The sequence below is a fragment of the Syngnathoides biaculeatus genome, chromosome 4 (assembly GCF_019802595.1).
Source record: "Syngnathoides biaculeatus isolate LvHL_M chromosome 4, ASM1980259v1, whole genome shotgun sequence".
Taxonomy (NCBI): Eukaryota; Metazoa; Chordata; class Actinopteri; order Syngnathiformes; family Syngnathidae; genus Syngnathoides; species Syngnathoides biaculeatus.
In genome coordinates, this window is record NC_084643.1 from 25,971,971 (window position 1) to 25,999,088 (window position 27,118).

Here is a 27,118-nt window from a genome sequence, read left to right on the forward strand (position 1 = left end):
CATTTTGAACTTCAGACCGGATATCCGGAATATTTCACCGTTTACCTCTGAAACGGAGCGTGCGTTGTCCTTGACACATTGCCTCACGTGAGCACTTTTAACGTCACAATTCCCATTCATAATTACATAAATGCGTTTTTAGTACCCTTTATCATTATTTTTTTTAACATACTCGAGTTGGTTTCAAACTCCTAAACTCGTTCTGAGTTGAAGCTAGCATGAGTGCTAGCAGCCGGTCAGTATTGACGTTACTCCAGCGATGTGTGGCTCGGAGTCACCAGACGAGCGCAAGGTGTGCGCTCATTCATCGGCCCATTTGGACCTCCTCGACCTGGACAGCATCCCCTCTTTGGGGATTGTGTCGTCTCCAGTGCCCCCCCGTCGCGAGGATCACCCAGCGTAGTTTGTGCAGCGAGGTTAGTTGGCATCGCTTTTTTTCCCCTTTTTTTAGGCTCGTATAAATGGTGGGCCACGGTACACCCAGTCATGTGGACCCTTCAGATATCTTAAATATTGATCTTTATCATCAAATAAAAGAACAGCATCCTCGGCTGACGACAGCAATGCTGCTGAAACTGGCAAGTGTCCGATTGTTCCTGGTGTTGAACATTATGTACATTTGGTGTCACAGTGGAGACCTTGAAACCTGCTTTCCTCCCAATGTCTCCTTTTCATCTACAAGTTTGGTTTTCATGAATCTCGTCTGCACAAGAGCATAAGAGCATGTAGAAGTAAGTGCAGAAGCGAGGGGGAGCATTCGAAACCACATTGATAGATTAAGCGTTTTTAAGATTAAAGTAATAATATGTGGTTTATGTTGAAGAAAACTTTATTAATCCGGTTTATAAAATGTTTGGAAGCCAGTTAAAATCTCCGGGCCCCTGGCAGTTGCCTACTCTTTCCTGATCCTTGCCCAGACTTCTTTCTTAGCATCCTGTTTTACACCCACCATTTTAAATTGATAGAATGGGGGAAGGTGTAAACTACTTAGTGTGTAGACGTTTTAAATTAATCAATCAATCAATCAATCAATAAATCAAAAGCCTTAAATGTCGTTTTATGCTGTGCATACAATGAATTGATGAGTGCTTCTCCACAAGGTGCATAATTTAATAATAGAAGAACATCATGTTAAAACAACAGATAAAATACATCAAGGCACAGTTATTGATTAAATCAATAAATAAATGCACAAACGTGCAGTTGCATAATATTCCATTCCATTACATTACTGTTATGTTCAGTGCTTTTGAGTTCAAGGAGTTGGTGGCTCTGGGGAAAAAAATGTCTTTGAATCTGGTTGTCTGTGTTTTGTGGGACCTGTACCGCTTGCCAGAGGGCAGCAGGTTAAACAGGTGACGACCAGGATGTGAAGAATTCTTTACAATATTAGTGGCTCTGCTGTAATATTGGGAGTTGGCAATGTCCTCTAGGGAGAGCAGCCAGTGATCTTCTGGGCACTGTTGACCACTCTTTGGAGAGCGTTCCTGTCCACTGCTGTGCATCCAGCATACCACGCTGTGATGCAGTATTGAGTATGCTGTCCACGGTGGTTCTGTAGAAAGCCTGCCGCAACTTAGCTTCCAAGTTGTCCTTCCTGAGCTCTCTCAGGAAATGTAGTGTTGCTGGGCCTTTTTCAGCACCACGGTGGTATTTACAGTCTAGGTGAGTTTTTTCTGTGATGTAGACTCCCAGAAATTTGAAAGAGTGGACCCTCTCCACACAGTCCCCATTGATGAACAGTGGGACCGGGTCGACCCCGTACTTCCGGAAGTCCGGGATGATTTCCTTCATCTTTGTGGTGTTCAGTGTGAGGTTGTTTGCAGAACACCACTTTGACAATTTTCCAATCTCTTCTCTGTAGGCAGACTCATCTCCTTTTGTGATGAGCCAGATCACGGTGGTATCAGCAAACTTGATAATGGAGTTGGATGGGCTGGTATGCTGTTATATGTGTACAGAGAGTTTAGCAGAGGGCTGAGTACACAGCCTTGGGGGGACCCGGTGCTGAGGGTGATTGAGGAAGAGAGGTGTAGGGCAAGTCTGACAGACTAGGAATGGTTTGTAAGGAAGTCTTTAATCCTGCAGCAGATGGAAGGAGATAGTCCAAGGAGGGAGAGTTTGTCAACCAAAATGCCTGGGATGATCTTATTAAAGGCTAAAGTCAATGAAAAGCATCCTGACGGAGTTCCCTTGGCATTCCAGGTGGCTCAGTGCAGTGTGGAGAGCTGTTTTGATAGCATCCTCGGTGCACCGGTTTCCTCTGTAGGCAAACTGGTAGGAGTCGAGTGAGGGAGGAAGTGAGCCCCTTATGTGGCGTGCAACCAGCCTCTCAAAGCACTTCATGATCACAGGTGTGAGTGCACTAGGCCTGTAATCATTTATAGAGTCAATGGCTGATTTTTTTTGGGATGGAGATGATTGTTGCAGATTTCAGGCAGGAGGGAATGGCTGATTGTTGCAAGGATCTGTTGAAGATTTTCATTAAATCACCCATCACCCATCAGCTGATCAGTACAGGCCTTCAGTACTTTCCCCCGCACTTTGTCTGGGCCAGCAGCTTTCCTGGTCTTTACAGTCCTGAGGAGACCTCTCACTACATGGTCTTGAAGCATCAGTGTACTGCTGATGGGAACTGGTTGTGATGAGCCTGGGTTTGATCTGTCCATCTCAAAACAGGCAAAGAAATGGATTCGTTAAGATGCCAGCGAGGCGTCTTGTGTTTCCGGCACACGTCTTGTTCTTGCTGTTTTAGTTTGTGATGTGTTGTAATCCCTCCCACATCTTTTTGAGTTGTATTGGCTGAAACACTGAAAACTGTGTGCTAAGTTATCAAAGTAGGTATTGTTTTAAACTGACATAAAGAAAATAGTTTTTAATATTATGCTTAACTACATTTCTGTCTTTTGCTTTTTCAGTTTTCCTTTAGTAAATGTGTTTAACCAATGCTTAAGTTTGTTGCTACACAAGTATCTTCACTTGTCATGAAGTAGAGAGTGTGAAAACATTTTCCTCTTTTGGCTATTCATTATTTTGTATCTCTCAGGCGCCATGTGAGGAAAAATATCCTCCTCTTCCACCCTACCAGTCTGACACGATGCCCACCGAGACGAAGGAGGTGTACATTGTGCAGGTGAAAGGCCTTCCTTGGTCATGCACGGCCCAGGACCTCGTGCACTTCTTTTCAGGTGAGAGCAAAACTGACTCTCTCAGCCAGAGTTTTTCCTGGTCCAGATTGAGGAAGAGGTGCACCTTTATTTAAATACTGCAATAACCAAACATGTTAAATCTTTTCTTTAAAAATATGTTCTCCCAAAGAGTTGAGCTGGCATCTGTTGTTCTAAATTAGGACTGCAAGTTGCAAACGTTGAATATTTTTTCAATTGAGTATTCTACTTTTATTCCATTTAATAATCAAGGAATAACCAGATAAAGATTGATTTGTATGATTAAACACTCTAACATGAATATGAGGTGCATGTATTGTTCTTCTTTTTTTTTTTTGAGGTTGCCATCCCCAAGGTTTCCTTTAGTATCTGTGACTTTGAATGGGTTTGGCTTTAAAAGGTGGGTTTTTGACCTGGTGAGTGACATGGGTGTTATTGAATAAGTGTCTCGAATTGGTTGGCTATAATCTTGTTGTGCGATATTTTTGTCAACAAATAAATGGAGTTCCACGTCTGAGTCTACTAGAGCACATTAGATGCTCTGCTGGAACCTGTTTGAAGATACTAGAATATCATTCAATACAATTTGAAGGAAAATGTGATATTCAGTTTAGTACTTGTAAAAAAAAAAAAAAAAAAAATCCCCTTCTGAAGTGTGATGATGGCTGATGAACAGGAAATGCAATTCAAGATTGTGTCTCCAGAATGTCGTATCCGCGACGGCACGTCGGGTGTGCACCTGACTGTGGACCACCAGGGGAGGCCGTCGGGGCGCGCCTTCGTGGAGATGGAGCATGAAGAGGATGTCAGCAAAGCGCTTGAGAAGCACCGTCAGTACCTGGGCCCTCGCTACGTGGAAGGTATGAGCTTCTTCACCTGAGAAAATCATATTTCAAGATGATATCCTTGGACAACACACTTAACCACATCGCCTATGAATGAATGTGGTTGTATGTTTGGTGGCGGTCTGCAGGGCCAAAGATGCAGAATGGCAACCTAGCTTGGGGTAAACAAGCTTTCCACTATCAGGATGTGACTATAGAGTGAATGAATAATATGTGTGCAATTGTAAAGTGTCTTTGAGTGCTATAAGTGGTATGCCACATTATGTAAATACTATTTTCTTTATTTATTTTACTTTACTTTATTTATTAATGCCTCCATTCATGATTTTATTTTATTTAAAAATTAAGATTATCGTAAAAAAGAATGTATGCTTATTTTCATTTACTCTATTTGAATTTTTATCTCACTGTTCACTGTACTCAAAAAGACATCCAGTCTGCCTCTATTGTATTGTAAAAACACATGTAAATAAAAATTAGAAATAAATTCCCAATTGCTATTAAGTTAAAATGATAGTATAAAATTCAGTCATTCCTTTTTAAAAAAAAAATATATATTGCATTTGTAATTGATAAAAGTTAAAACATGTATCCAGTCAGTACAACTACAATAGATAAAAAATAAAATCAAACATTTAAAGCAACATTTAAAAATTAAACCTTTCTTTCTTAACATTTTTGCATTGCAGTGCAGTCAAAAAATCTGTCCATTCATCCAATTGAGGCAATTATTGCAACAATAAAACCCGCTTATAAATGAGGACTCCTTCATCCTGCAGCTATCCTGATTTAAAATCATGACAGAAATGATAATAGTACCGTTGTACCTAATTTCTCAAGGTGGGCTTTTCCTCTTCTTTCACAGTGTATGAGGTGACAAACAGGGACGCCGACGGCATCCTGAAGAAAGCGGCATTGTTTCCTGCCGATACCCGTGTGGTTCGACTCCGGGGTCTCCCCTTCACATGCACTGAGGATGACATTGTGCACTTCTTCTCTGGTACAGTATGGTGTACCTAATCAATTGACCCCTCCATACAGGGCACTTAACCACGCCTCCTGAAGTGACGTCACGCCACGTGCGCTGATGTCAGACAAACAATTAGCAAAAATATCGGCGCAGCAAGAAAGGAATAGAGCGAAACTGTCCGATTTCCCGGCTGATTTCTCACTCGCATTCTTAGCTAACAGTGAAATATCATTGAAAAGCATACAGCAGGGCTTCAAGTATTTCAGCGAGCGGTATTTCAATGGTATTTACATGCATATCGACGGAGAAACCATTGATATTAGCGCGAGATCTTTCCAGAGTCAGAGGAAGTCCGAGAAGCCACATAATATAATATATTATAACCCAAAGACGAATTCGTCATTGACAGTTTCCTATTTTCGTGTTACATATCACACTTGTGTGCAGAATCTGTATAGCCATTTGTGAACCACCGTATGAAGGAAAAGAAGGCGAGGCTTGATTTACGAGTTGTTTCTCTCGTTTTCTTTGTGTAACGTCACGCGCTCCCCTCAATAATTATTCTTGAATTACTGCCGAACCTAGGTAAGTCCCGACCGAGTACGACAATCACTACTTTAGTGTCCTCAAACATCCTTCCTTCAGTCTTGGTGTCTCGGTGCACGTCGAAGGTTTTTAGGACTGCTAGTCCGGTTTAGCTTAGCTAATTAGCCGCGAACAATGGGACACGTTTGTGAAGTCAGATCATCGCAAAATATCGCTCAACACAGATCAAGTGTGACAATCATTCACACGTAGCTATATTATGCAAGCGAAGAACTGCTAATTCATTGATATGAGACATGTATTGAAAATCAAATATAGGGCATACCTTCGTGCTAACACAGTCCGGTTTAGCGTAGCCGCGGACAAAGGCACACGTTTGTGCAGTCGGATCATCGCAAAATATCGCTCAACACAGATCAAGTGTGTCAATCATTCACACGTAGCTATATTATGCAAGCGAAGAACTGCTAATTCATTTATATAAGACATCTATTGAAAATCAAATATAGGACTTACCTTTGTGCAAACATATCTGTTCCGGTTGATGGATTCAGTTGATCATGCAGTCTTCCTCAAAGTTTTATCCATCAAAGACATTTTTTGTACTCTGTCTTCTGTTCCGGTTGATTTTAGATGGATTCAGTTGATGATGCGGTCTTACACAAAGTTTGATCCATCAAAGACATTTTTTGTACTGGGTCTTCGGTTTTGGAAAGGGTACGAATTGAACTCCACCAACTAGCCTTTCAGGATACCTGTCGTCACTATTATAAAGTCTGTGACTACACCTCTTAACCATATCCATTGTTAAAGAACCCAAATACGCGATAAAACGCTAACAGAAGCTATACTGGACCATCCAGCGTTGTCTGAGATTTGAGTCTGAGATTTTCCAGATCTCTGGCCTCTGATTGGTCAGTGATGCGGATTGCGCAATATCCACGGAGGGGTCAATTCTTCCATGCTCTTAGGCACATGCTGTACATAAAGCTCGCGTGTGTGTTTGTGTGTTTGTTTTAGGTTTGGAGATCATGGAGAAAGGCATCACTATGGTGATAAATAGCAGAGGGAGAAGGTCTGGGGAGGCTTTTGTGTGGTTTTCCTCACAGGAAGCAGCCGATGAAGCTCTCCAGAGAGACAGAGAGCTCATTGGAAACAGGTCAGATATTTTTGCAGACAGACAGTATAATAATGCAGACATCTAATCTTATGGAAAAAAAGACAAATTTACTCAGTCACGAAGAGTAGTGGTAACTCCAATGCATTTGTGTCTATAGGACTGCATTACACTGCCCCCTGATGGCCAAGGCAGACGCACTAAAAGGAGCGTCACAGTTCATTGAATTGAGGCATGAAATACAAAAACAGATTCATTCTTGACCTCCTATTCAATTATGTGATGTGTTTTTGCGGCGTGACAAGCGTGGCACGGAACGGGTTAAACTCGTTTGCACGTACCACTAAGACAAAACAAAGACACCAAAGATATGCTAACCAAAATTAGCTATCAAACAATGCTAATTGAACACAGCGGAGCAACACATACAAACAGTGCATACTGCGAACAAGAAGTGAACATTGTCGAGTTAACCTCTATTTGTGGAGGAAAGCAAAAGCAATATTGACGTTTTGGCCTGAGCACTGAAGCAGAAAATACTGGGTTTTTAGCTGGGTTTTTCAGTGAATATAATATCTATAAATTGCGAATATGCGGGGGAACCCTATTGTTTTGTGTAATGAAAGTTGAATGATGCAGCGCCATATAGTACGGGTTCACTGCATGGAAATTTGACGTGAACCCTCTTGTATTTTCTCCCTCTTCTTTTGACAGATACATTGAAGTGTTTCCCAGTAGTAGTCAAGAGATTCACTCAGGCTGGAGGAGTTCCTCTCAGGGTGTAAACGACACAACGACCAGGAAGAGATTCGGCCCCGGACTCACGGCCGCCACACCTGCCAGGCCAGGTGACACTTCTAAATTTGGTCTATCGGTCCTCTGTGTATTTAAAATATTTATGCTCATGATAACAAAGTTACGCACTTGGGACTTCTGTGAGTGGCTACACAGCAGGGAAGCTAGTCTTTGCACGTTCTTACCACCTATTTTCCAACATTTGTTTTCAAATTGTTTAGCGACAAAACCCAAAAATAACTTTACAGGGTCTTCAATTGTAATTAATTGAATTTAACGGAAAAGTTACGACAGTGATTCCTTGAAGATGAGGATGAGTTAAATTCCTTCCGTGACCATACTTGTATCTCCAAATACTTGAATCTAAAGTCACATTTCCGTATTGAAATCATTAGAAATGCAATTTATCCATTCCACCCCCCCAAAGCACCTCAAATTCATTTTTTATGCTTGTTTTCCACAAAGAAAATTGCACTTAACAATACTGTAATGTTTGATAACAGTAATAATGTTTGCTCTCCACATCACCTGGCCACAGAGGAAATACAGGCACAAAATAAAGGGTACTTTAAGTCTTGTCCTTCGGTGTTCTTAGGAGATTGGTGGTGGTTAGCAAAGCAGCCACCAACTGATGTTGTCCTAGTTTACTGCTGCCATCTAGTGGTTCGGTCATGAAGCACATGTGACTCAGATTTTGACTCGTATTTCAAGACGTAGAACTCAAGAGTCAAGGGACTTGTGTCTCAAGGCGTCAGTTTATTCAAACTCTAAATTGACAGAAAACATGACTCACATTTTTTCAAAAGCAGAATGAACATTCTTTAATGTCCCAAACCTAGATTTATAAATCCCGAACAAAAAAAACGTGACAACCTGCAACTTGCCAAAACAGCTTAACAGCGTTGTTTTTCTTCTTATAGCTGCTGCTTCATTTCCTAACCCTAAATTCACCAACCTGTCCCATCACATCCACTTGAGAGGACTTCCCTTCCACATCTCTGGAGAGGACATTGTTAAGGTAGTGACATCACTGATTTATTCTGAATACTATACTGGATCATTAAAAATCTACTTTGGCGTGCTCCAGTTCTTTGCCCCTCTGGTGGTGTCCAGGATCCGCCTGGACCTGGGACCTGACGGCAGGCCGAGTGGCGAGGCCGACGTTTACTTTGCCTGCCATAAGGACGCTGTGGTGGCCATGTCCAAGGACAGAATGTACATAGGTGAACATTTGCACGCGATATTCCAATACACTAAACCCGTGGCCCACCTGTGATACGTGTAATTGTGTAAAACTATGGCGAAAATGTTTTCTTTTAGTGGTCTCTGTTCTCTACTGTGGGTTACAGTGTGGAACCACGCTCAATGGGGGTTGAGCGTATTTCACGGACTGATATTTTTTTCATGTATACAACTAAAAGCTGTCACGTGCTTGATCGTTGATTTTTAGGTGAAAGATACATTGAGTTGTTCCTCAATTCAGTACCTGACAACCAGAGTTGAAAATCAAAAGACCTTCAACATCAGGTAACTCTTAATCCTTAATTCTTTTGCATTTTACACTTCCCACTTGATCACAAGTTATTTTCACCCATTTTTTTCCTTTGTGCTGACACACAGATTACAGTCTTTATTCAAGAGGAATTCAACAATAAACTTCTGCTGGTATAAAAACATGGACATCTCCTTTGTTTTGCATTTGAATAGAATGTTTAAAATTCAACATTTTATACGTGCTTCTCAACAAAGCAGCTTCAAAGAAAACAACTAATTTGTCAGATTAAAAAAATACAATGCAAGAATAAATTAAGTTATGTTGTTGAAATAAAATCTGAGTTCCCCCATTAAAAAAAAAAACAAACAAAAACATTTGGATATGCATCATTTTGCTTGTTGACATGATTTGATAGGTTTTCATACCAAAAGAGAAAAGTATCTAGTCTATAGGAGTTGCACAAAGCTTTGATTCCATGCCATTGGAAGCACTTTATAAATAAACCAGTCAACAGGGTTTAAAAACATCAATTTATTATTGAAGCATTTCTGTGATATTATTTTCTCAACAAAAAGATAACATTCAGCAACTTGAAATGATTTTGACTTGTTTGTAAAAGTGCTCCAAACATGAAGACATGAGCAAACTTTGTGGATTATTTGCCTTTATTTCAAGCAGATGTGTTCATTTTTTTAAAATCGAAAAAATAGAGATTAAAAGATTGTAAGTTTGCCTTACATCATTAAAACAGTCTTGTTTCCATTTGACAACCAGGTGAAATGTCCCAATGACTAGACAAAATGGCACTTTTTTGGGGGGGAGGGCGGATACAGTGACTCTTTGCTACGTTATTCATGCCCCAGCAATACTGTATTGCACATTTCTTAGTGACGTTTTTTTTTTTTTTCAAATGTGTTTTTACACTATACAGTGGTACATCTCCTTACAAATGTCTCTAATAAAAATTTGAGTCACGAAACACCTCCTCAGAAAAATATTGTAAGGAAACCATAGGCACTGGGTTCGCAGCCCCCAAATTCCACCCAACGTAAATATCCTGTATCTTGGTTTGTATGGCGCAGTAGAAATGCTCTACCCTTGGCTATCACTGTAGCATCTTCATGGCATTCCATTAGCTAGGAGGCACGCCAATCTTTAACCATGATGGACATCCTGTATCTTGTATCTAGGGGGTGTCGTGATTTGGCACGAATTAGGCTATTTACATGTAAAAGGCACTTCTACTTGGGGAAAAATTCACATTATGAAACGACTTCTGCAACAAATTAATTTCACAAGTAGAGGTACTACTACTGGCAAATCTGAATTTAGAGTTGTATGTGCCTTCAATGTAGTACCACATCACGCTTGACAGCATTGACTTCTACTGGTAGAAATGCAACATAACAAATGGAGACAGAATAATTGTATGTGTTGCTGCTTTTTGCGTTTTGAAGGATCACTTGTTTGGTTAATTACTGCAAATCTAGAAAATTTCTCTCAAGACTTTTGTTCGTCAAAATAATATGGTTTGGTTGAATACTTTGGTGTTAAACAATGGTTAATACTCTTTTGTTTGGAAAAATGGATATGGTCTCACTATTATGTGGCCTTCCACCTGTCGAAGGCGGGTCCACAGCATATACCCCAGGATAAATGGGGGTTCACTGAAAGTGTCCGTGATGAGATCCTTTGGAGTGTAATGCGAAAAGTGCATGCTGCAGATGTAGTTATGGTAAGACAGCATTTGTTTTTATGCTGGCGATGTGGAAGCATACTGCTGAAGTAAGAGTGCGTAGCAGGTGGTGCACACCACCTCGGGCAAGATGGATGACGGTAGCGGCAGCTCATTGGACACACAGCCCTCGCAGAACACACCGCTGCAGTTCTTGCACTGTTTCTGAAACATTTTGAAAAAAGGAATTGGCAAAGGAGATTTGGTGAATTATTTTTTGTTAGTTTTAATGTCCAGAACCCCAACATATTTAGCTGTGCTGTTCATCCAAAGAATGATTGAAAACACCATAGTTTTTGCTTTAATACAAAGCATCACTTTTTTCCTACTCTGTTTTTTTTTTGGCAGGGGGGTAAAAATGTTTTTACAGTATTTTTTTTTTTTTAATTTCAGAAAAACATTTGGGCATATGCCAATCCTAGATTTTTGGGAAGAATTTCCAGATTTTTTTTCCCCGATAAAGGAAGTCGCTAACACATTTTAGTCCCCTAATTAACAGTATATAAAAGCCATGGGTTTTTTTTCAAATTTGTTTGAAAAAAAATGTGAACTTTTCTTTATTTTCTGGAGAGACATACTTTTCAACATTTTTTTTTTGTCAAAGGGATACAATTTTTATTTTTTTTTTCGGGGAAGATACATGGTTTTAAATCAGCAAAAATGTTTTTATGGGACACTTATTCAAAAAGAAAAAAAAATTCCTTCCGAGCTATGCGATGAATTGGAATCATAGACTTGTGATACATCAGCCAGTTGTAATTTTCTTCACTTAGTAAAGTTCAGTTCCTTTGCCGGATTCTCACAGCAGTACCTTTGTCCTGAGAAGGGAGTCTTCCTGCTCGCACATGCTGCACATGGAAGCTTCACTAATGTTCACAAAAGAATCATCCTGGGCATGAACAAACATGCATATGAATGGAACATCTCTACTTGCACCTACTTATCACCATATATTCATTCATTATTTCAAATTAGGTCATGTCACCCAAAGGGGGCGTGTGCAAAAAAAAAAATTCTAGCAAAATCTCGCCACATTTCGGTGAACATGTATGGACTGATAAGTCCACGTATGTGTTTTGCTTATTCTTTGGCAGTAAGAGAGAAAAACTTAATACTTAATAAAAATTAAAAATAAAAGTACAAAATGTAGAAAAGTGTTTAGTAGAAAAAAGTGCATAATCTTGTTTAAAAAAAAGTTCAATAATCAAAAGGTACATTTCATATATGAATCAAATACATTTTATAATTACATATTACCTTATTTTTTAAATCTAAAAATTCTAAATAAAATTCAAGTATCTAAAATCCATTTGAAATTGCAAGTTAAATACAAATGATAAAAATTAAAATTTTTAAGATGTATAAATAAAAGCTGATGCACATAGAATTAAACATATAGAATCAATTATTTCTTTGAAGTTACCAATTCCATATAAAAATTAACTTTTTACAAGCAGATGCTAACCCAGTGGTTTTCAAACTTGAGGGCCATGATGGGGCAGTGCGGATTGTTTTCACCCCTAAGCCACGGTTTACAATTTTCAACGCAACTCCCCTGTTGGAGAACATTTCAAGTGGGGGTGGAGTTCATTAAGCTCTTGAAAAAAAAAAAAAAAAAAGGGGGGGGGGACACCCCAAAAGGTTTGAAAACTACTGTGCTCGTGGAACCCTTTTCCGCACTTATGTAGGTAGCATGTAAACACATCCCCTGCCTTCTTATTGTTCAGAAAAAGCTCCTTACCTCTTCATCATCAGATGGGCAGAGGGACCTTAAGGAGATACAAATAAGAGGAATATTCATGTAGTTGAAAACGTGCTTCAAAAGAGCTGGCATGTTGTTGAAAGTGCGGACGTACAAGCTGGAGTTTGGGCTGCTTTTGTCTTCTGATGTTACTTGGTCGTCTTTCATCATCGCTGGGGATCCCGACTGAGGCTACAACATGAAAGTCTCATTAACAAGCCTTGCTAGATAACACCCGAGATTTATAGTGGTTATTTTAATGCATGTACTTGGAGGAGGTCCTTGGGGTGTGTGCTGGCTAGGTGGCGCTCTTGCTCCCTCCTAAGCTCCACCTCCAGGTTGAACCTTGGAAAAAATATTTATTGGACCCCAAATTGTCTTTAAATAAAACCACCCGTAGTCCTCGGATCAGCAAGCACTGACTTAATTTTACCTGACAGCATTTAGCTGAAAAACAATTCCTCATGCTTATAATTCTTGTATTTTTTTTTGTCTTGAATTGTTTTTAAAATAAATTTTAGTTATCAGTCTTATTTTTCTGCACAGTTAAATAGGTTACCTCGTGTATAAAATGCACTATACAGTTAAACCTTGATATAAGAGACTAATAGAGGCGAGTTCGGGGAGGGGGGGGGCGAGTCGTCTGCAATAGCTGGTTGTTACATTGAGCCACATTTTATGGCCATATGCACCCATATTAATGTACAGTTTTTGTACTTTTTTGTGGGCTAAAAGGTAGAGTACAGTACAAATTGTCTGTGTGTATTATACTGGCCCTTTGCTCGTCAAGGGGCATGTAGCAGAACAAGGCCCGTTGAATCACAGCATGAAATCATTATGCACACACTAAAGTTCTTTACATTTGATTTAATTCTTATATTTCTGATTGATGATTTTAAAAAGGATAATACTGGACAGTGTTATTTATTGCAGTTTTTCTGGGGTGACCGGAATGGATTCAATGGCCTTTTGAACAATTCCCATGGGGAAAGGTGAATTCAAATAAAAGTATTGTGAGTTACAAACATAAACTGGCAAAAGGGCATTGTTCCAAATATTTCCAAGTGGGAAAACCCAAACTTGGTATCTTTGTGTTAAATTTTGGGGGTTACCTGTGTTTCCGGAGCTGCTCCAGCTCCACCTCCAGGCTCTCGATCTTGTCCCCAAACTCGCGCTTGAAGAGGCGATTGGCCTCCAGTGCAGCCTCCTTTTCCCGCTCAGCCTGCTTACATCTTTATTTTTTTTTTTTGCATGTGTAAATGGTAATGGTGGGATGCAAAAACAACTATTGAAAAAATAAACTAAATATAAATAAAAGGAAGGCAGAGAATCCAATCCAGAGTAGTAGAATGTGAAACTGAAAATAAAAATAGCAAAGCCTAATAATAGAGGTACATTTGCAAAATTTTTCCATTAATTTGGGAATTTTAAGGAAAATGTGGAATCTTTTGAAAATTGATGTTTTCCTTGTTTATATGAATGACAAACCAAAATTTACACAGTACAAAAAAGTATATAGAATTTTAATATTTAAAAATAACTATTTTTCAAGGTTTTTTTGTGCTTATATATTTTGCTTTTTTTTTTTTTTTTTTTTTACAGATGTAGTTTTTAGCTAATAGCGAATTGTGCCAATTTTAGGCTTAAAATTCTGTAGTCTGTAGGCATGTAGCCATAACATGCATTGCATACATCAGGGGTGTTAAACTCATTTTTGGGGTGGGAAGGCCGTTATGACTGTGAAAGCATGAAAATCTTTTTAATCGCCTTATACTGTATTTACACATAACATTTATGAAATAGTTTAGAATCAGAAATCAAGGGTAATAAGTTTCTCAACTATACTCTATGTTTGGTAACACAAAAATGCTTACAATATCAACATTATCATTTATGATATGACAATTGGAAATTTTGGTACAGATTTTAACAAGAATAATGGAAGTTGACGGGGTATTTTGCCTTCAAGAGCCACATAAAATCATATGGCGGGCCAGATCTTGCTCCCAGGCTTGAGTTTGGCAACTTGGCAACTCATATTGAAGCAACGGCTTTGTTCCTTTGTTGTTATTAGACTTTACAACGATCTGATCGCCTTCATCGGTATCGGACGATAATTAGCATTTTGTACTGATCGGCTAATCGGCTTTCATGCCATAATTCTCAGATTTGATCAATGGTATCATTGATTGGCTTTGCACAAGACTTTTACGCCGCGTTGTAACCCTAACCTTAGTACATACAATAAATGAACAAGTAAATAGACACATTGCTCCAGCCTGTGATCGGATCAGTGATCAGCCCCAAAAATCCTGATTGTGTAAAGCCTGGTTGTAGTACAGTTTTTGCACCTGGGTTGTGAGGTTTGTGGTGGGGGGAGGCAAGCAACAAAAGTTACCTACCGGTACTATGGCTATAGGCATTCACACAAGAACAACCCAACTAAAAAGCAAGCGGGTATGCCCAAAAGTGAACTTGTTTTTGGTCGAATGTTTTATTAGCCTAATGGTTACAAGGACGAATGTTGACATACAGCTCTAAAATCCAGAAATGAATCCACATTCTCCCACTCAACTTCTTTGGACCGCCACCCCCATATAAAGGGGAGCGCTCATGAACAAGTCTGACAAGAAGCACGAAGCGGATGGGAGAACACAAGGTTTTCCATAAAAGATGCATTGAGTCCGCGCTAAGCAAAGCCGGTTGAAAGAAATATGAGGCGCTCCCTAGTTTGGTTATTTCTATGCTAGCGCGTTAGCATCAGGCTACTGATGTAGCTGGAGGAGCTTCCCCGCCGCTGTGTTAAGGTTCCGGGCCTGCTTCACCAAATGTTTCTCACTAATCGTATGGTTATTAAATTAAGAAAATAAAAACCAAAAAAGGTGATAGAAAAAAAAAGCAAGAGGTGGCGAAGGGGGGAGACAGGAAAGTTTTGAATAAAAAGATCCAACAATGGTGGTGAAAAGGTGCAGGTTGGAGGCACTCACCTGGTCTCCAGCTGTTTGACGGTGGCTGACATCTGACTAATTTTGTCCTCCAGACGAGCCATGGCGTCGGTCTTCTGCTTGGAGCTAGCGTCAGCGCTCTGGAAAAGAACAGACCATTTGGCTGTCAGATTTAAAAAAAAAAAAAAAATAAAGTACAGTATTTCTGATTCTGTGTGCTGTGGTGTGATAATTTTAGTTTCGATGTGACACCGCGAGTGTATCGATCATCATCACCACAAGTAAACCACCGTGCCAACCTTTTAACTGTAATATTTACAAAAAATTATGTTATGGGATAAATGACTACAAAAGAAACCAATTGATTGTACTTCACCTGGCCTGGCAAGTGAACGCAGTGTGTACCTGCGACTTGTGACTGAGCTGCTGGTTAATGACACGCAGGTCATCCAGTTGCTGTCGGAGTTCGACCAGCGCGTCCTGCTTCTCGCACACGTCCTTCTCCAGCATCTTCATGGACAGCTCCATCTCCTGTTTCATGCCGATCTGCACCTCCAGCTCCTTCTCCACGTCCTGCCCGAGGAAAAGCCAAAGCTGTACATAATGCGGTATGCCAGACTAGTGGTGGGCAAACTTTAGTAGTGGAGGGCCACACTTGATTTTAAGAACGGGACCAGTGGGCCAGGTAGCCCTTTAAAAAAAAAAAAAAAAAAAAAAAGGTTGTATGCAAACACAGAGTAAATGGAGTTACCCCACCACCACAGTATCCTCCACAACTCGTGTTTTAAGGAGATCAGTTCATAACAAAATATAATCTATTTTATTACATAAACTATCCCATAGTTTGTGTGATTTCATTACTTCAATCTCCTTTTTTTCCAAATGTGCTGAGTACCTCAACCAGCCCCCCTCTTCTCTCCAAGATAAGATAACTGTGAAAAGGTGTCTCTTTCTGTCTTCCTTCATCTCCCTCCCATTTTAGTTTAACTGCGCGTTTCTTCTTCTGTGCTCTTCAGGAACGGGGAGAGGCACGAAGGAGATGCAGGTTCCTTTCTCGACTGTCTTTCTATTTGCAAAAACTTCTTTCTTTTTATAAAAAAACCCCCACAAAGACAAGATTATTGTTTCCTTGCTTATTCTATCAGAAAAAGATTTCTCAAAACATCAGCAACCACCTCCCCACCCCCCATCTACAAAATATTACAGAAGTGCGACGGCACTGCTGGGGTCTAAGATCCATCCCAATCCATAAAACCTAGTGATACCCTTGGTGCACATTATATGTAGGAAGAAGGGTTTTCCTAATTTTTGGGGTCTATTGTGCAGCTGTGTATTACACGTGGAAATTCAACCACTTATTTAGTGAAATAAATTAACAAAAAAAATCAATACTCTTGATCACGAAAATGCTTTTAGGGTTACATTAAAGAAACACTGGTTGTAGGTGGGCCACGGGGCATACTTTGGCCACACCAAGCTCGAAACCTGAAGAGCAGTTCCATGCAGGAGGTAGCTCACCAATCGAAGGAGTGTCTCCTCCTTGAGCTGCTTTCGTGTTTCACCGAGCACTGGTCCATCTGCTGCCGCCGAGTCACTTCTCAGAGCCTAAAATGTCACAAAAGTGCATGAAAACAAGGCAGGGAAAGAATACCCTAAACAAGATGAGATGACAATTCACCTTCCTGTTGGACTCCAATTGAAAAGAGCTTTCCTCTTTCACCCGCTCCACATCTTCCTGTAGTGTGATGATCCTGTTGTTGGCCACTGCCAGCTACACAAATGAACAATATAATATATACAACCACATATACAAGAGAAAACTCGAACAAAATTTTTAGATGAGAATGAGTCAGTCTTCTTGACTCCTCTAGTGTCATTTTGACACTTGACAATTAAGTGAAAGTGGATTTCATTTTTTATTTGTCTTTAATAAAACAAAATTAGGATAGCGCTAAATAAAATACCTTTTTCCCCCCAAAACAAAAAACAAAATGAAGCAAGTGTTTTCATTAAACAAAACATTTTCTCAAAGAAACAAAAATCTAGAATAAAATGCAGTCAACAAAATTCAAGTGTTTCCAAGAATCCTCCCTTAAAAGATGCACTTTTTTACCCCAACAAAAAATGATTTATAAAAAAAACGGCAAATATTTTTAAAAAACATTTTTATTAAAGCTTTCCTTTTTGTTGAAGAAAAAAGTGTTGTGAAAAATGCTTCACAAAACCAAGAATTTTTCTGAACGAGATTTTTTTTTATAAAGAAAAACAGGATTTTAAAAAAATAAATAAAATGTAATTTTTTTTTAAAAGACAAACAAAATCCAGTATTTTGTTTCAAGATAAAGAAATCAGCCTCAAAATTATTGTTCAAGAAAAAAACAAACAATTATCTCTATTTACATAGAGCTGTATATAATAGTGCTAAAAATAGTGTAAACTCCTTTGAACACATTGTCTCCTCAGGGAAAGTTTAGGCTAGGAATTTGAATCTCAATCCTTAATATAGTGACAGATACATTAATGGGTAGATTATATTTAAAATCTACATTGGTCTATGTGGAGCAGGAACAAGAATACAGTAAATCCCTTTCACAAACGTGTCTCAAACCTCTTCTGTGAGCTTCGTGTTGGACTTCTCCAGCGCGTCCACTTTGGCCTGGAGGTTATTTACTGAGGCGCTACACAAAACACAAAACAAGACGCACATTTACCTTCATTATATACTTAAGTTTTGTTTCATTAGATGAGCATCATGCAGCATGGCAAACCTTAAGTGTCTGTTAAGCTCCTCCACGTAATTCTTCTGATCGAGTATCGCAGTGATCTGACCGTCGCTAATTGACACAAAACAACATCAACACTTATTTTTGGGAAAGGATAATGACCCTTATTATGAAAATATTCAGAAAGAAATGACGCTCACCCTTCTGCACTCTTGCTGCTGTGGCCGCCATCTTTTAAGTACATTGAGAAATCAATCACACCAACCTGCAGAACAAATTCAAGAAGAACCACTGATCACTGAAACCACGCTGCAACTGAACCAAAGAGTTTGAGGGCCACACTGAAAACAAAAACAAAACAAAAAAACCCACAATGAAATCACATGGAAAAATGGTGAAATATTAGGAAAAATATGATTTTCCAAGTAATGCAATTACAAGCAAGCGTCGGAGAGCACAGCCGGCAGCGGGAGCCACAGTTACTTTGCGGATTGACGAGAGCGACTCGTGGAGAGAAGAAAGTTCAGCACAAACTGGAGATGACGATCATCATCGTGAGGATCTCATGCCGTAAAAAGGGCTCATGAGTATTCCTGCACATTTCGATTCATGGCATTTGATGTTAAACAAGAAGTCATATGTCAAGACTGCAGCAGAGATGTGTTTGCGCTAAGGTAACGCAGTATATCTAATCTGTTCACCCATTTAAAGGGGGGAAAAAAACTGCAGAAAAAAATGGCCTAAACACTGCACAATGTGATTCCTTTGCGCAATTATTTCTCAAAAGGGACAACACCTAAACTGTATTAAAAATGCCAGGAGCAACCACAACTGAGCTATGATCAAGCAGAACAATGGAGCTGTCCCTGGCCTTGACAATTTGTATTGATGGAGATTCTCAAATTAAAAGGCTTTCCTTGAAGCCTGATCTTATGGTTTGGTTTATGTAAATAAAAACTGTATTTGCATCCATTAAGTTGTACTTTGTGACTGTACTCTGTAATTGTATATTCATTCTGTTGGGCCTTGGAAAATTTTAAATTCCAAGATTTTTTTTTCATTATCTATCAGAGTACCACTGTACTCTGTTGTGTTGAAAATAAATGGAAAACAGACAGCTTCATTCCAGGTTAATTCCGGTATTATAAAGATGTGTTCAGGTGCATTTTGGACATCCAAGCACTCGGCCACTTGAGGAGCTTTCTCTTTAAATTACTGCACATTAAGCCAAAATGTCCCGCAGCAATCTGTGGTGTTTAAAGCGGACCAACCTGGGAGTCCAGGTCTTCTCCTTTCATGCACAGGTTGGCGTCAATGACGTTGAGCCCTACGAGGAGTCCGGCGATGACGGCTCCCTCCTCCTCCATCATCAGAGCGTTGGGCTCGTAGAATTCACTGCACATAAAAAAAAAAAAGAAATATGGGAATCAAGCAGCCACAAGAAAATTGAAGATCAATGAATTTATGGTGCTAAAGTTGAGGTAGCAGGAAAACGAGCTCCGCTAAATCAAGAAAAGAAAGCTGAGTTTCCACGGAAACAGGGGGAGGTGGCCCGAGTTGGAAGGGCAACTCGAGCAATGGATTAATGATCAAAGAACAAACAACCGCCGTTAAAAAACAAATGCAGCAAATGAACTCCGAGCTTGCTATCACTCCGGGAGGCTTGATGAAGCGACTTCATTCGCTGGACATTGGTGTAAACAATGGTGTACAAAGTGAAGTTATGAGCAGTGTGTGAGCGATGGATGACAGATGGTGAACACAGCAGTGCCGGGCGAGTTAGACCACAACTTGTGAATGGATTGTGGACGCTTGGGCTAACGTAACTGCTGTTGTTCCAAAAGCTGGAAGTGAACCTTGAAGTGCATGTTTTGTGTCAATGATTTCTTCGCTCATGGTTAGGGTTGTTTTATTGTCTGCTTGTTGTGCTGTTCTGTTTACTGTGATGTAAGGATTTTGGTTTGGTCTGACACTGTGGGTGAGGATGGCGTGGTTACTGGTGACCTGCTTGCCCCGGTTGTAGGGGGGGGGGGGGGGGAGTACATGGTTGTTCTTCTGGTTACCACCAGCAATGGAGACTGCGCCTTTTAATACGATGTGCCTTATGGTCATGAAAATACAGTATTATAAAATGAAATAATAATAAGGGTTTTTTTCTTTCTTTCTAAGAGTATGACGGTAAAGGATAAAATGTCACAAACCTGAGCAGGTCCTTTCTGTTGATGATGGTCTTCATGTAGTCGGACAGCTTCTTCTGCATCAATGCAAGTCGTAACCAAGCGCGGCCTCGTCCCAAAGGCGTCCTGGCGTTCCAAATTCTTTGGTTATTATTGTGTGAATGCTTCTATTATCATTATTTCACAAGTTTTAATCATTCATTCATGTCACTTTTTAAATTCTGACATTTTCAGATAAAATGAATTCATCAAAGCATATTTGAAATATTTAACATCCCACCCCCCCTTTGCACATTTCTCGACCCATTTAAACCATCCCAACTACTGTACACGGAACCACTGCTAAAATTCCCCAAATTCTAACATTTTCACTATAACATTTTAAATATTTACCTTTTCCTTCCACATTTCTTCCCAAATTCAAACCATTCTCACTTCGGGTCTCAGAATTTAATTTCCCCCAACTGAATTACTTCCACCGCATTTTAGTTTAGCTTCAGTATCCACAAACACCTTTTCTACAGAAATTGGATTCACTCTTAAATTACGTATAAAAGCGGAATGTTTGAGACAGGATGGGTGAATTTCAACTAACTTGAGGCCAGGCAGGTCTTTGACGCTGGCGGTGATCTCCCCAGCTTCGGGCGTCAGCTTCTCCACCAGCTCTAAGGCCCCCCAGAACGACTTGTTCTGGCCCAGAAAAGTCTTTTTGGCTGATGAGGCACAGACGTGACGTCAGCAAAAACGTATCACTCTCTTTTGGAACATGCCGTGAATACTGCATAACAACTATTATTATTTGAATTTTTGACCCGCAAACGGGATGTAGAAAGACGGTGTTGTGTTTGTTTTTCCACAGAAAGAAGCCTATATAACTATAACATTCACGTACAAACAGTAAAGAATCATGTATGGATACGGATTATGACAGCGTGCCATTGACGTTACTTTTCAAGCCGTGTTTGAGGCAGTGCTCCATGACCACGAAAAACTGCTGCAGGGGCGCGTAGTCCGAGTCCAGCGTGCGTCCCAGGTTGAGCGCTGACTCGATCAGACCTTTGATGCTCAGCTTGGCCATGTTCATCAGGTTGAGCCTCTCAATGGTGATGGGGTCCTTGGGATCTACATTAAACACAGAATGAATTAAGAACATTTTAATAATAATAATAATAATAATAAAAAAACAGCAAGTAGTTTTAATCGGTAGTCTTTTTGATTGTGAATGACAACAAGGCAGCATGAACACAATCTAAAATGATATGGATAAAGGTAGTAGACGAAGTGTAAGGAGTAGAAAGTGCAGATATTTTCACCAAAATGTAAGGAGTAAAAGTCAAAATTATGGTGGAAATGCAATTCTCCAGTAAAGTATACATACCCCAGATTCGTACTTCAAATAAGTACAAATACTTGACGCCTCTGAAATGTGCTACAGTACTTTTTAGTCCACTGTGCTGCTGTTTATTACACCAGTGTTGAGAACAATTGTATTTACACTTCTATGACAGCTCTAATATTTACTTAAAACATGTAGATCATACCTGTGTACTTCATGAACGTGTTATGATGACCACAGCATGACACAGGAATGGATACATTCGCTTTATAATACTGCAAAATTTGCTTTGAAATATGCAATAGAACCAAAGCATTCCACTTTGGGGGTTTAACTCCATTGTGAATGAACAGAAAAAACACGTTCAACCGAGTGTGAGCTTGAAAATATACATGTAAATGCATACACTCTGCACAGTCGGACAGCTGGATATGCATTTTGTGACTAATTATCATCTTTACAAAGTTGTTGCTTGTACAATAGTGATAATCATGCTTGTGCATGTTATTGAGGGGCGTGGCTTTGGTCAGCAACTCAGGGGAGGTGAGTGAAGTGAGGCTACATCCAGATATTGATAGCAGTTTTAACACTGCAAACTCGTCCCTTTATTAAACCATGTCCACTTTTTTTTTTGTGATGTACTGTGAAAATGTTTAAATGACAAAACAACAACAACAAAAGAGACAATTGCCTGCTCTGAATCATAGCAACAATGCGGCCTTGATTTATGAACAAAATTTACTCAGGATTAAATAAGGAATTTATGGGACGGGGAGGCCTGACATGATGAATTAGCCAGTCAATAAAAAAGTGGCGCATCCTTAACTGCAGCGTCATGGCCATTTTTTTTACAGCAGCGGCTAAATGACATATCGTCAAGTTACATAGCCCGTGCCGTCAAATCCGTGGCAGCACCATCCCAAACCCGCTCTTTCTGCCAGAGGGATGATGGAGGTCCTGCTTGGCAACCCCACCGTGAATCCTACCTTCATGGGCCGGCTCGGGGTCTGGCGTGAGGGAGATGTCGTTGAGCTCTCGTAGGCACAGCCACTCGCCGTCTACAGACACGCGGAAGTTGCACAGATAAATGGTCTCCCGGGCGGCCTGTGTGATCTTGTCGGTGGTGGGCGTCGGCGTCTCGCTCTGGGGAGTCAGATCCGACATGATGGCAGCCGGTGGTGGTGATGATGACTCGGCAAAAACACCAAATAGGCGGTGTGCTTGCTCCCAGTGAGGGGATGAAAAGGATGTCTATAGCAGGTGGCTCGCTCCTCCTTCCTGCGACTTGCTGAGGTGCTGCGCTTCCTCACCCCTCTAGCCCCTTTCCTCCCTCTTCTCGCCTTTTGTGCAGGCGAGGGATATAAAAGGGAAAGGGAAAAGAAAAAAAAACAATCGCCCACCACCCTCCTCCGAAGTCTGATTGGGGCTGGCGGCGGCTGGATACACACTGGGTGTTGACCAAGATGGCTGATCGCTGTGGTGGAGGAGGGCTGGGTATCAGCCAGTGAAGCGTCACGTGAGCAGATGGTGCAAGAGGGAGGGAGAGAAAGGGGGGTGGGGATAATGGTGGTCCCCAGTGAAGCCAAACTAATGCCAAGGATGCTAGCGAGAAGCACAGGAGTTCCCAGTTCGGGATATCTAAAAAGCCAATCAGCAGGAATGGGGTAAACAATGACAGCCTGTCAAGAGTGTGTTTTTTCTCTCGTCTCACTCCCTACCCGATAGTATAAAGCGATGCCTTCAGATACGAGTTATTTCCTTCTGTGACCATGCTTGTAGCTTGAAACACAAGTCATATCTCAACTTTTTCCCACTAAACTGTATTAAAATGCTAATAATTCACTCCAGCTCCTTCCCCAAAAATTGTAGCGTACCATATTGTCACTTAAAAACCCAAGACACCACTGCTATATACCATGAATTTTCTATTTTGTTATTCTGGTTGAATGTGTTGTGCGGATTGGTTTGCCCCTATATCGTGTCCTCAGTGTACCTCACATTGTAGCTTGAAAAGTAGTGAACAACCGATAATCACTATATGAGCTAAATGGATGGATGGATGGAGCTTGTACTGTTCTACACCATTTAACTGACATCCCTAAAAATTATGTATATGGCAAAAGATGTAAAGTTAATTTGGACATGTAAATAAATAAAAAATCCAAAAGGAATAGCAGTGTGGGTGTTCTTCTATGATGCTTTTTTTCCAATGCTCTGCCCTAATTTCTGGCATCTCTCTCTAAACAAGTACAAACCCCTTTAAGGAAGGGCCGTCAATTATTTGCAGATCCTCAGTATTCGTGGCAAGGCTCAATCTAGTCCCCCCCAAATAGCCTTGACTCAATCCTATTTCCTCAATTTGGTGGCAAGGCAGAAGAAGAATATGAAGACATTTGCTCTGATGTGTCACTTCCTTGTTTTCCACCAATAAAAAAAATTTGGGAATATACCCCATTAGAAGTGAGGATTTTTTTTTGCTCCACATTCTGCTGTGCATGAATGTCCTTTTCGAATAGAATGTTGTCGCTTTGGTTCTGAATGTGGACATTTCATTCTGCTGCTGCTCAGTGTGGAGGGTGGGCCCAATTTAATTTATTGGAATACATAACTGTTGGTTTCAGAAATTTGTAAAAATGTGTTTGCTTCATCTGACAGCAGTTTTATCATCACTTTCCTAAAATAATTTGCCAAGTCTTTTTTTTTAACAAAACTGAACCAAATACTGAGTATTACAGTTTTTAATCATTCAATTTGAGGGGTAAAATTTCCGCAGAAGCAACGACCAATAGACTACAAAACATTTTTTTTTCTGAGAGCTATTACCACCTTGAACGCTCATCTTTCCTCTAGCCACAAATGCAAAGGCACACTGATCTTGACATCTTAAGTCATGGTTTTTATGCACTCTGTTTTACACATGTATTTTTATTTATTTGTATTTATTAATTTTATCCTTACATTGATTTTATGCATGCACTGACTCATGAGAGGCTCTCCAGTTTCGTTGTATAGTCGTATAATTACAATAAATGGCATTCATTCATTAGCAGATGTGGTCAGTACTCTGTTTAATTATGCCATTCCTGAACATAACTGTATAATGTACAGTATCAGAGAGATCTTTTGGGGGGGGGGGACATAGAACATTGCAATACTCATAGGCATACAGTATATTGTTTATCCTCTATAGCAGTGATTTCCAACCTTTATAGAGCCAAGGCACATATTTTACAATTGAAAAATCCCATGGCACACCAAATGTCACCAAAAATGGAGAGATTCATTACTGTATGTAATCCCTGCCATCTAGTAGAAGAGGAATTTTTTGTTCTGTCTGTCATTGTGGCTCACTGGCATAAATAGTTGAATAAAGATACATTATTTCTTGGAAAAAAATTGTTTTTTTAGTAATTACGTAAAATTGGATAACTTCCCGCGGCACACTAATGTACCCCGTCACACTGTTTGGGAATCACTCCATCTACTGAGCAGTTTTCACTGGCTTTTAGGATAAATTATTTTGGTATTATATTCCCCGCTGTGGGCCAAGGCACGCACATAAACCAGAAGAAGCTCCACAAGAAAGTTAAGCATGACATAATTATTCAATGTTTTGATTTGTAATTCTTTGCAATCCATTGACATTGCTGTTTTCATAAAGTAAAATAAAGGGGGTGTATTTTCTTATTAAAATAACTGCACCAATGTTTGTGCGTGGAAACTGAGAAAATGTGATTTATAAACAAGGTGATAAAGACTAAGTCCTGAATTTGTTGAGAAAATTGAGGGGGGCATCCATACTGACAAACAGGAAGTCCAACACGGGACAGTCACGTGATCAACCAAACTTGTTGACATTAGCCTCTAGTGTATTAGCTACGACATTATCTCATTTTATCCTTTTGTGTGACATATAAACACGAGTAAAAGTCAGCATTTTTTTCTTTTTCATTTCAACAGCTATTTACTTTGCTTGCAAGCAAGCTAGCATATGTCATTCACTCACAGTCTTGTGACCGATATCAACAATGCAAAAAGCGAGGCTAACTTGCACTGACATGTGCAATCATAAAATGGTAACAAGTATAGAAAGCACTAACTTTTCCTCTTCGAATCGATCCTCTCGATGTGGAAGTCATACTTATGGGGTTGCGGCGGGGTGAGGGACGTGGGGGAGCCGCCAGGTTTCCCAAACCTCACATTGACTGAGCTCAAAGCCTCCTTGAAGTAAATCACCGAGGTAGGCGAGAGCGTCTCGTCCGGGCTGTCGTCGCGGTTACGATGTCCGTTCTCATCCGGAGAGCCGGAGGAGGAAGAAGGGGACCGCGGAGGACGCCCCGCCGTAGGTAAATCCCTGTCGGCCATCCCCGAATAAAGAAGCGACACTCTCCGGTCAGACCAAATTCATGTGACCAGCGGCTATTTAGCAAGGTCGCGGTTAGCCTCGGACCCGCATAATGCTGGCTACCGTGCACAGTCCACAGCAAGACCGCCGATGTCACTCTAAACTCAGTCACGATTCAGTCCACCTTTCGCCCTCGCGCCGCGGATGACAAAACGTCTACATTCCTTTTTGCTAATCTGATGCTAATTTTGCGCGTCATCACAGGACGCCATCGGAGATTGGACATTCAGTGAAGATGTCTCACTGCCTTGTCCGAGTCCTGAAGCAAATCGATGGGACTTCCTGTGAGCCCGTGGTGCTGTTTATTTTTCAAATGGAGTAAGTACTTTGTTATTAATACGCGATTACGATACACTTCACTCGCAGACGAATAATGAAATACACAATTATCCATTCATTATCTGAACCGATTATCCTCACAAAGGTCTGGGGGTACTACAGTTTATCCCAGTTTTCTCTGGGCAGAAGGCGGGGCACACCCTGGACTGTTTTCCAGGCAAACCGCAGGGCACAAACACAGACAACCGCTCGCACTTAAAGTTCAACTGACATGCTTATATACATTTTAAAATAGATGTTAGGAAAACTACATGTAATATTATTAACTTCAATGTCCATATGAAAAAAAAAGAGCAGAGAGCATGTCATTCATGCATAAATTTGCAGAAGTCTCATTCGACATCCAACTGCTAGCCATATTGCCTGCTACGTCATTTACAGCTGTCTCACTGTGACAGTTGCCATTGAGAAGACGCTTTGCTACTTGCTATTCAAGATGAACAACAAAGATTTTCAGATCTTTTCCGGTGCCCTTTCTGATAGGGAAGCTCTTTTCGAAGAAGAGAACATCTCACAATCGAGTGACGCGACCGGGGCAATATTACTCTATTGTTCAGAGCCATATTTAGATGATATGTGGATCACTTCTAAATAACAATAGACTCCCCGACAGTATTTAGCATACTCAGGAGGACCCTTGCCGGGCGAAGTAACTGGCTGGTGGGGGGGAGAGTTTCTTTCTTCTCCCACACGCAGCCAAACCGCCCGATCCACCTCCGCGGTGGTGATGAACAACAACACTGCGGCCGTAAGCGACAACAACGCCGCAGCTGCGAGTGAAG

General features: G+C 40.4%; 3 protein-coding genes across 6 annotated transcripts in view; 2 read left to right on the top strand and 1 right to left on the bottom strand.

Annotated features, from left to right (window-relative positions):
• Window positions 1-9,855, top strand: grsf1 (G-rich RNA sequence binding factor 1). Its single transcript, XM_061818608.1, has 10 exons — window positions 1-416; window positions 3,047-3,188; window positions 3,872-4,027; window positions 4,878-5,012; window positions 6,549-6,687; window positions 7,360-7,493; window positions 8,361-8,458; window positions 8,528-8,663; window positions 8,891-8,967; window positions 9,061-9,855. Exons 1-9 carry the CDS (start codon window positions 219-221, stop codon window positions 8,941-8,943), a joined length of 1,191 nt encoding a protein of 396 aa, XP_061674592.1. The 5' UTR covers window positions 1-218; the 3' UTR covers window positions 8,944-8,967; window positions 9,061-9,855.
• Window positions 9,449-26,193, bottom strand: rufy3 (RUN and FYVE domain containing 3). 4 transcript variants are annotated; one of them, XM_061818603.1, is made up of 18 exons: window positions 25,693-26,192; window positions 21,205-21,378; window positions 20,852-20,969; window positions 20,281-20,382; window positions 19,351-19,474; window positions 18,280-18,344; window positions 18,125-18,190; window positions 17,965-18,034; window positions 17,035-17,127; window positions 16,875-16,961; window positions 15,762-15,929; window positions 15,399-15,496; window positions 13,524-13,643; window positions 12,681-12,756; window positions 12,527-12,603; window positions 12,412-12,439; window positions 11,482-11,559; window positions 9,449-10,835 (listed from the first exon to the last, which is right to left on the bottom strand). In XM_061818603.1, exons 1-18 carry the CDS (start codon window positions 25,955-25,957, stop codon window positions 10,689-10,691), a joined length of 1,956 nt encoding a protein of 651 aa, XP_061674587.1. In that variant the 5' UTR covers window positions 25,958-26,192; the 3' UTR covers window positions 9,449-10,688. The 4 variants fall into 4 exon arrangements, with proteins under 4 accessions (XP_061674587.1, XP_061674589.1, XP_061674588.1 ...); XM_061818605.1 differs by lacking the exon at window positions 25,693-26,192 and adding an exon at window positions 22,579-22,771; XM_061818604.1 differs by lacking the exons at window positions 9,449-10,835; window positions 11,482-11,559; window positions 12,412-12,439; ... (1 more) ...; window positions 12,681-12,756; window positions 13,524-13,643 and adding an exon at window positions 14,882-15,249 and having other exon boundaries at window positions 25,693-26,193.
• Window positions 26,180-27,118, top strand: part of slc4a4a (solute carrier family 4 member 4a) — a 70,232-nt gene continuing 69,293 nt past the window's right edge. The window contains exon 1 of the mRNA XM_061818602.1: window positions 26,180-26,315. The gene's annotated coding sequence lies outside the window, so the exon portion shown is untranslated. The remainder of the gene's footprint in view (window positions 26,316-27,118) is intronic.

Coding starts and splice junctions, on each gene's coding strand:
- grsf1 (XM_061818608.1), top strand. CDS start 219: ATGAGTGCTAGCAGCCGGTCAGTATTGACGTTACTCCAGCGATGTGTG. Junction 417..3,046: donor AGCGTAGTTTGTGCAGCGAG/GTTAGTTGGCAT, acceptor TGTATCTCTCAG/GCGCCATGTGAGGAAAAATA. Junction 3,189..3,871: donor CCTCGTGCACTTCTTTTCAG/GTGAGAGCAAAA, acceptor TTGTGTCTCCAG/AATGTCGTATCCGCGACGGC.
- rufy3 (XM_061818603.1), bottom strand. CDS start 25,957: ATGGCCGACAGGGATTTACCTACGGCGGGGCGTCCTCCGCGGTCCCCT. Junction 20,383..20,851: donor AAAGACCTGCCTGGCCTCAA/GTTAGTTGAAAT, acceptor TTGGAACGCCAG/GACGCCTTTGGGACGAGGCC. Junction 17,128..17,964: donor ACACGAAGCTCACAGAAGAG/GTTTGAGACACG, acceptor TCATTTGTGTAG/CTGGCAGTGGCCAACAACAG.